This window comes from Geospiza fortis, unplaced genomic scaffold (genome assembly GCF_000277835.1).
Source record: "Geospiza fortis unplaced genomic scaffold, GeoFor_1.0 scaffold188, whole genome shotgun sequence".
In the NCBI taxonomy this organism is placed as follows: domain Eukaryota; kingdom Metazoa; phylum Chordata; class Aves; order Passeriformes; family Thraupidae; genus Geospiza; species Geospiza fortis.
Window position 1 is genome coordinate 5779983 of NW_005054337.1, and position 9565 is coordinate 5789547.

The window sequence follows — 9565 nt, forward strand, 5'->3', positions numbered from 1 at the left end:
CTGCAGGGATTCACTTATATATGTATGCCCTAAAATAATAAAATAATTGTTCCCAGACAACAGTGGGAAATCTAATGTTTATTTCACCTGAAATTAAAAAGTAAATTTTGCAAGTGTAACTGACTAATGTCATATCCCAGAGAGAAGTATTTAAATGAAATGTTCTTCAATGGCAGATGAACAGTTTCACTTGTCAAACCCCAGCAGGTACAAGAATTACAAGTCACCTTGGTTTAGTTTTGTCAGCTTATTTCAGCCCCAACACAGGCTCTGCATAAGCAGAAAGCACTAATCACATCCAATTATATACTTCTGTGACATTAAATGTCTAAACAAGACTCACAGAAGTAAAAACAAAGCTTTTTTTTTCCACTAAAATCAAGTAAGCTTGAACTTGTTCCTTAAATGAAAATACAGCACTTACCCACTCTGTCACCAATTTTTCTACTACTGGTGGAAAACAGCCACGGACATTTAGATCACAAAAAGAAAGAAAAAGGTAAAAGCAGAGGAGTTCAGAGGGTAAGAAGACAAATACAAAGTTGTATGAAGACACTTAAAAATTGCACAGTTGATGAGGCACAGAGGAGAGCTGGAACTGACATGTGTAGAAGTGATCAAAGATGAAAAGGGAAGCCAGGGAACATGTTCTTAGTTCCCAGTTTGAAAGCTGGCAGGCACTGATGGGAGATGCAGAAAGCCCCCCTCAAAGCAGCATTTGCAATAGTCCGGTGATGTGAACCTGATAAATGCAACTTGTGTGCTGCAGACATCATTCTGGGTGGTGGAAATTGAGACAGACACAAGAGCTCACCTTCCTGACAGTGTGAGGGACTCTCTCAAACACTTTCAGCTGCTCAGGAGAAGGCAGCCCAGCATACATGGGCAGAACACGGAGGTGCTTCTTCATCCCAGTGCGAGCGAGGGCCCGAGCCTGCTCTATGAGCATGGAAACAACAGTCTCCACTTCCTCCTGCAGCCACAGCAGCACAGGGCACACAATGAGACAGGCTGCACTTTAACAGCACATTCCTGTCGCCTAGATACAAAAACTGCACCAAATAATACCATTGTAATTGTCCAAACTCCAGGATTTTGATTAGCTCACTCCATGCTGTAATATTCTTAAGATACATTGCTGTTAGTAATAAATAAAGCTTTATATACATGTTTGTGTTCACTGTTACTTGAGTCAATGTCATATCACAAGCACATGAGCAAAATCATGGGGAAGGACTGAACCAAGCTTAGGAGGAAGCAAGTTAATTTGCCTGTCTATCTCAACTGGTGAGAGCAAAATGGGAGGCCAAAATATTTTGGCAGAGCAGAATGCTGTGGGCCTGGATCAGGAATGGCACAGGAACAGCATTGATACCTCCTGCTCATCTTCATGTTTAATCTCAGCTGTAGCATCTCACTCTTAAAGACAGAAAACAAAATGTTCAAACATTGCCTCAGGAAAATGCAAATTCATTATTCCAAAGTTAAATCAATAAAGAGGATGAAGAATTGCTTTTGAAAATATGCAAGATGTTACTGAAGTTCTTCAAGGTAGCTCCTCACTGGAGAAATGAGCTGCCTCCCGTTTGCTTTCCCAGCTGCAAAGTGAGCTGACAAGCATAAATAGAGCAGAAGAGACCAGTACATTTTGATCTCATGGCAATTTGTTTTTCTGTCAAACACTTCAGATGTTAAGCCTAACAAATGGAAATTCCATTTGCCCTAACTATTAATGATGACTCACTGTCAATTTAACAACTGGGTATGTGTGACTTGCACCAGCAAACCACACAGAATTCCACTCACTAACAAGGCTGAGGAAATACAGCATTAAATGACAAAAACTATCATCCATCACTAGCTTTGATAAATTCAGGCCATATATTGTCTTCACATCTTTGGGACTGGCCTAGTTTTGCTCCCATCAATAGAGAAATGTTTGTCATCTTTACTGAGAATAAAGTAAGCACAACTAAGGAAAGCCTCAGGAGACTGAGGCAGCTTTGCAAAGGTCACAATACAGCACTGTAAATAAAAGAAAAAAAATTGCTTATATCTATACCTGGCCAGTTAAAAATGCCAATATATCACCATCATTCTCCATCTGGTGAATTTTCATTGTAGTTTCCACAGTTGATTTTATATAGTCAGGAACAGGGCTATGGGGAGAGAAAACAGCAGAGACATGAGCAGAAAAATAGGTACAGACTGCTCCCCAAAAAAATTGCTTATATCTATACCTGGCCAGTTAAAAATGCCAATATATCACCATCATTCTCCATCTGGTGAATTTTCATTGTAGTTTCCACAGTTGATTTTATATAGTCAGGAACAGGGCTATGGGGAGAGAAAACAGCAGAGACATGAGCAGAAAAATAGGTACAGACTGCTCCCCTTCAGCAGGGACAAACAGAGCAGCTTTGGGACACCAGAGCTCTAACTTAGACAAAATGATAGTGGGACAGTTGCACAGTCCCACTACTGCCAAGACCAGACAGGAACACACCTCTGTAGGTAAAAGATGTCCACTGGAAACGTCCTCCCCTCAACAGTGAGGATCACACTGGTGTCTTTGCTGGGGTCACCGGTATCATTTTGATTGAAGAAATCCCTGAATTTCTACATTAAAATAAAAACAAACACTTTCAGTTTGACATTTCAAGGAATGGAGAGAAAAACCTAAAGACACAAAGAAATTAAATTACTACTACTTGAATGTTTACTTCATCAACATGAGAGTGTCAATTAAAAATGTCCAAGTTTGATTTTGTTGCCTTCTATTCTGTCTGGGATTCAGGCATTTAGCACAAATAGTGTTGCATGTTTATTACTTTGAGAAGTAAAAATTGGAAAGGGAAATAAAATTAATTATATCAGCTGCTACAGTTGGAAAAAGAAGATAACAAAACTTGTAACTGGAAGTTAAATCTATCAAATTAGCAAAGTCAAAGCTGAGAAGAACTTAGAAATAATTGGTGCAAAAAGGTTTGGGTAGGGCCTGCATATTCTCATCTATTTTTGGGTGAGTTAGTAAATTTTACAGCCTTTACTGAACACCAAGATCTCATTTTGTAAAAGCAGAGTTAGGCATGATTTATGAAAGTTTTTGATTTATGCATTGTGAGACACCTTCATAAATTTAGATCTATTGTCATGAAGCATTTTCAATAAATAACAGCAAAAGATGGAACTTAAGAACCCATATAATTCATCTCAACTTTTATGAGCATTGTAGAGATAACCATCAACTCTCTGTATTAAAAAAATATTTATACAGTCACACCAATCATTTTGCTTGTATTAACTCAGATTAACTGTCAGCTATTTGAAATGTGGTTTCTGGCAGTTAAATTTTGCATTGTAATGTACAGAATATACAGCAGGGCAAACACTACCAAAGCACAGCACACTACCAACATTCATGGCATATGGTATTTGTCATTAAATGAAATCTCTGCGTGCCCACATCTTCAGTGCCACATGCAAGCTCTCACCAGCACACCTTATTAAGGACAGAGCAGTTAGGAAAAGGGCAGAAGAGGAATGAACATGATATAGGAGATGGAATAGCTGCCATATGAGGAGAGACTGAAAAGGCTCTGCTTGGGGAGAACAAGGTTGAGAAGACACAGCTGGGGTTTACAGAATCAAAGGTGACAAATTAAATGTAAACTGGTTTTGGGGGTGGTTTTTTTTTAAACACAAATCCCCAGTACAAGAACTGGGAGATCCCTGATGAAACTAACAGGTTTGAAAGAATTAGACCAAGTACTTCATTATACAGCAGGTGGCAAACTCCTGAAAATTACTCATGGTGTCCTGGAGACTTGCAGATTCAAAGACAAATGAGCAAACAGCAGGTCCATAAACACATTGTAGAGGGAAACAGCAAGAAGGTGCTGACTAATATCTGTACTACAACTACTGCAGCTGCTGAGGCAGCTCAGACTGAACAGACCCACAGCAGGTGCACAGCCTCACGTGCTCTCCCTAAACAGCACCTCCTGTTGCTGCTGCTACAAGCAGAACACAGGGCTGGGTGAAACACTGCTCAGCTCTGAGAGTTTCTCTTCTCTTCCTACTCAAAATTAAATTCAGGATGTTTTTACTAAGTTTACATAAGTGTCCACAGGCCACGAGTGAATCAGGGATCTTGTAAGATCTCACTGAAATTAAATCTATTAATTTATCACTTATTTTAACTTGTCTATAGTTGCCTCAGGTTATTTCTGTCAGCAAAACTGAGCCAAATGTCCCTTAATAAATTAAGCCAAGAGAACATATTTTTATAAAGAATACAAATAGTAGGAAAAAAGATATCAATATATAAAAAGCCGATTCACATTTAAATTCACATCCAAAACAATTTGCTAATAGAACATGAAAGCCAAACAGAGCAACTGAACTACAGCAGACTTTTTCCTGCAACCACTCAAGCAGCACAGAGGATAAGCTGTACATGAATAGCAGTGGAGCTGTCACCTAATGTCACCTCATTTCAAACCAAATCTCTGAGCTGTACCTCTGCATCCAAGGTGGCTGAAGCCACAATCAAGCGAAGATCCCCACGCTTCTTCTGAACCTGGGAGAGAGACCAACAACAGCCAGAGTTAAAACTGCTTTCTGAAATACAAGACTAGAACCAAGATTTAGAGAATCCAGATTACCAGAAACCTCTCTGTAAAACTCCTTTAAACTACAAGACAGGTGATGAATGAAGCAGTCATATCACCCCACAGGTCTAAGAACTCGATGACTGTTTGGAGTTTTATGTATTTATTTTAAGGGCATTCAGTCAGTTATTTTAATTTACTCTTGACTTCTGGTGGGAGTCAGATCTTTAATAGGCTGAAAGGCAACAACAAGCCCCAATCAGATCACTTCACATGATCAGCAGCAGCAGAATCAACAGTGTATTTTTGGAACTATCAGCTAAGGAGACATTTCACCATCAAGGGAAAGAAACAGAGGATCCTCAATGTCAGATGACCAAAGTAAATAGCTGGGTATGTACAATAGGCTGCAGGATAAATGAGGAAGCAGCAATCACACTCCCTAAATGAGGAAGCAGCAATCACACTCCCTCAATTACCAGCCATCAGGATCAGAGGTTGAATGAAAAGGATGGAAATTAAAACACCAAATTAAAATTACAGATTTACAGTGAATTAAAAAAGAATTACCTTTTTTAGTAAGCCAATGGCAATGTCTGTATAAAGAGTCCTTTCGTGAGCTTCATCCAGCATGAGGACACTGTGAAAAAAGTAGAAAGATAAGGTTTCAGAAATTACTTGACTGACACTAGAATCAGTGTCTCCCTGTCTTGTAGAAACACCACTATTTGAAATCTGCTGCTGGACAATTACTGTTCACAGCCACTCACAGAACTGGGGAAGCTCAAAAAACTTGCAGAAGTGAAGCAGGGAGAAAAATGCACCTGACATCACATGGGACATACACACTGCTCTCTAATCAGGCTAGTTTTAGGAAAGGAGTAGAAGAAAACAAGTCTATGTTTCCATTGAGCATAGGTTTCCAGGATATCAGAAAAGCCTGTTTGTTGTTGGTTTGTTTTATTAGCATCAGGAAGAAAAAATAATCTAAAATTAGGAAATGAAACAATTCAGACTCCATAAGGCTCCTTTAGCTTTCATCTCAAAACTACAGGATCAAATCCTGTTGGTTTTGGTGTTGCAATGATCAACTAACAACAATATGCTGTTGCTAAAAAACAATGTCATTTTTATAACATAAAGAAGTCAGAGTTTTACAATAATTTTCACATTTTTGGTATTTAATTTTTAATAGCCACTAATAATTTATAAAAACTGCTATCATAATAGCTTGGAAAAAGTAGGTTTTTACCAACTTGCACTTCAGAAAGCACTCCTTCTATGTTTTCTTACCTGTATCTTGTTAACAAAGGATCAGCCATCATTTCCCTCACCAGCATACCATCAGTTAGAAACTAGAAGTAAATGAGAAAAAAAAAAAGTAAAAAAATTCTTGTTATATAGTCTCCACTAACTGTGATTTTTATAGATGCTTTTGTAGGCTTTTGCCTGAGTGTTTCCTGGCCTTTAATCTTCTAATGATCTATCAAATTAGACTGTGATTGAAACTATGGTCTTGAACTAAGTAAAAATTGATGGTAAAACCCTCCAAATTTCCAACTCTAAATGAATAATCACACTTAAAAAAATTAAATTTGGCTCTATTTAATGAACAAATATCTCCATTTCTTTCACTGTAAAAGGAACATCAGCCTCTGAAAAAAAAATCACAAAGTAAATTGTCTCATCCATCATCACTGCTAAGCAAATCCTCTTCTGCAGAACACAAGCAACACTAACATTGCTCACAGCACTGAAAAACAGCTGCAAAGTTGCTATTTAATCCACCAAATTATCTCTCAGCCTACTCATCTTGGTTTTTATCTGTGCTTTTAATCAAAATCTATTGTTAGACGAGGATACTTTTAATCTGTGATTCACTGCAGCCTTTCCCTATGACTTTGAGTGACACACAGGTCACACCAGTGCTGTACCAACAGCTGGCCATACCCTGAAATTGTCTTCTACATTTAAAATGGTGCTTGTCAGACTACCAGAATAGAACAGATACTCCTTTTATTAAGGTTTGGATTGCCACAGCCATTTCAAGCACAATTTTGGGGTACCCACTTGGGAAACCAAAATGTTACCTATTCTCTTGAGTGGGCATCACAAGGTTCTCATTAATTTTGCAAAAGAACTTGAAGAGTTTCATCTAATCCCTTTAGAGTAACCACACACTGTTGGTGTTTCACCTTAATCCTTGTAGCCTGTGGGTCTGTGCAGTCATCAAAGCGGATGCAATATCCAACCTCATGTCCCAGCACTGCTCCTCTTTCATCAGCAACTCGGCCTGCAACCTGAGAAAAGAGATCCTCATGAGCAACAAACAGCCCAGCATCCTCCAGCCTTGTGTCATTACAAACTACAAAGACATATAAAGACAATAAAACTCCACAACACATGAATTAGTCCCTGTAGAATTCCAACCACAAGTAAGTGTCAGTCATTTGAGTGACACTCTAGCCCATACCTACAGGCAGTGAGTTCATGATTTCAGTTGGAATCTTATCATCCCATCACTTTCACCCCAAGAATTCAGGATAATTGTCAGTCTGGGTAATGCAAGCAGAAGTGCAGGAATTTCTAAATTATGCTTTATATCTTTGCAACTACCTATCTTTATTTCTAACAACCCCCATGCTCTAGATGGGAGAGCAGATAAGTCACCTATTAAAATAAAATATCATTTTCAGTTCAGGACAAAGCAATAAACCATCAGTTATATTTCTCATCTCCAGTAACAGCCACAGTCCAGGCAGGCTGCAACAACAGTCTCAAAGAAAAACCCTGCTGTGTCCATGTACTAAGCCTGAATGGAATAATCTTTCTATTTTAGGCTTAAAAATGACGCATTGAGACATGAAAGGGAAAAGAGAAGAGAGTTTGCTGTGAGAAATCATTGCAGCACTCACAACATCTCCTGTAGAACTTATGCTCTGTCAGCTGGATGCCCTATGAAGGAGAAAAGGGAGGACACTGCAGGCAGACTGCCCAAAGCACAGCATGCAGAGCACTGCTAGAGACTGTCCCCTTAACCAGGCTGGATCTAGTCAGGGAATCCTGGATTCTACACCATCTACTGAGGTAAATGCTGGTGTGCTGCAGCTACCATTTACTATATTATAGAGAACAGGAAAAATGAGGCTTATAAAATGGCACCTCAGCTCTCTGTAAAAAAAGAATGCTGCAGCAGAAACTTCACCCACATCAGAGTCTGGCAGCAGTTGTGAAGACAAAGGAGCAGTGGGTGCTTTCTGTGCACCTTGCTAACAGTGAGAAGTCATTGCCCTCAGCATCTCCTTTTCCCTCTCACAGCACATCCAGATGATGTTATGCTCTCCAACTCAAAATATGCATATGCAAAAATTTCTCACAATAAAACTGTTTCTCCTTTTGCCTGACATTTTTACAAGGGGAAACCAAAAAAACCCACACCATATAAAAACAACAAAAACCAAACACAAGAAATATTAAGGACCTAGTGATGAATTGCTAGAAAGAGGTAAACAACCTCTTGTTTCTTCCACTGGCTGCATAACTAAATGCAGATTTACATCACTGTTTCACCTTGTGGAAGAAGTTGAGGGTCACACAAGCACAGTTCTAGTCCTGAGTCAATCACAGCTCAGCCCTAAGTTCTGCACACAGTTCTGCTGACATCAGTCAGTTTTACTTCAAAGCTTCTACATCTGCAGTCCTGGAATGCTGGAATGTTTGGCCAGACCCACTAATCAGGTAGAATTCAGTGTGTAACACCAGCAGCTCTTAGAGAAAGACAAGCAGAAACATCTTTTCCTTCAGGAGCTCGTGCAGATTCCTGCTATTCAGCAAAGCCTGCTGATAAACTGGAGGTTCTAATGCCAGCAGACTGGGGAGATGGGGACACTCACTGAAACTGCAGCGACCCGACGAGGCTGTGTCACCCCAACAACTCTGCCTTCAGCTGTCCAGCCAGCTTCTGCCAGGTACTGCAAACAACAGTGGGGAGAAGAGAGACACTGTCATGCTGTGCTTACACCAAGGTGTTAGCTCCTCACACTTTGTGCTTTTACCTGGTTCTGCTCAATACTCCATGGAAAATCCCCTGATCTCACCAACCTAGACAGACACTTACTTGTGGAATCTGCGTTGATTTCCCACATCCTGTTTCCCCAATAATCACCAGGGTCTGGTAGTTCTCCACTAGGTAAAGTATGTGATTTCTTAGCTGAAAGAGAAGATGGCATTTAAACATAAAAATCAGATTGTATAAAAATAAGAAAACAATTAAAACTATAATATTTACATATCTGGCATACACAGTAACTCCTTGTTACATGGAGTTCACTGCCAAAAGCTAACCAGTCCTTTAAAATCTATAAATGACATGTACAGCATACAGTAAATAACATCCATCAAGAAAGCCCTTACAACTGTCAGTTACAGATGCCAAACAGGATAATAAATTCCAACAAATAGAGAGCAAAGCCATAAAATTATTATTTATGTTGCAAAGTGATTTAATACTGCTCTTTTAAAAAAAGAAACCAAGAAAAAAAACACAACCAAAACCAAACACAAGAACCAGGCATCATACAACACATTTAATATATCAAAAAGAACTCCTGTACCTTAAAAACAGGCAGCTTTTGCCTTTGCTGTTCAATGGAGAGGGAAGCATAAGGGTTGTAGATGACAGTGACAGCGCTGCTCTCAGCAGGGCTCTGCCTCTCCTCTGAGACACTGACACCAGGACCTTCTGAGCCTACACAACAGGAGTGAATTTTAACTGGAACAACACACTTCTGCCTGGTGCATCACAATACAGCCAAAATAAGTATGTTTCATACAAGTAGGAATCATGGGTGGCAGCATATTAATAAAAAAACCCTGAGTTTTCTCTGAAAGCAATCAAAATATTACCTAACAATAAACAAGGGATATGCCCCTCTCTTCAGCTTTGCATTTAC

At 39.3% G+C, this 9565-nt stretch overlaps 1 protein-coding gene across 1 annotated transcript in view; it reads right to left on the reverse strand.

Annotated features, from left to right (window-relative positions):
- DHX35 (DEAH-box helicase 35) overlaps positions 1-9565 on the reverse strand; it is a 29541-nt gene that overhangs the window by 18704 nt on the left and 1272 nt on the right. Inside the window, exons 2-11 of the mRNA XM_005422247.2 lie at positions 9227-9360; positions 8731-8823; positions 8507-8584; positions 6809-6913; positions 5907-5968; positions 5184-5253; positions 4523-4582; positions 2507-2619; positions 2241-2337; positions 815-973 (exon numbers count right to left, since the gene is read on the reverse strand). Coding sequence (XP_005422304.2) covers positions 815-973; positions 2241-2337; positions 2507-2619; positions 4523-4582; positions 5184-5253; positions 5907-5968; positions 6809-6913; positions 8507-8584; positions 8731-8823; positions 9227-9360 — 971 coding nt within the window. The remainder of the gene's footprint in view (positions 1-814; positions 974-2240; positions 2338-2506; positions 2620-4522; positions 4583-5183; positions 5254-5906; positions 5969-6808; positions 6914-8506; positions 8585-8730; positions 8824-9226; positions 9361-9565) is intronic.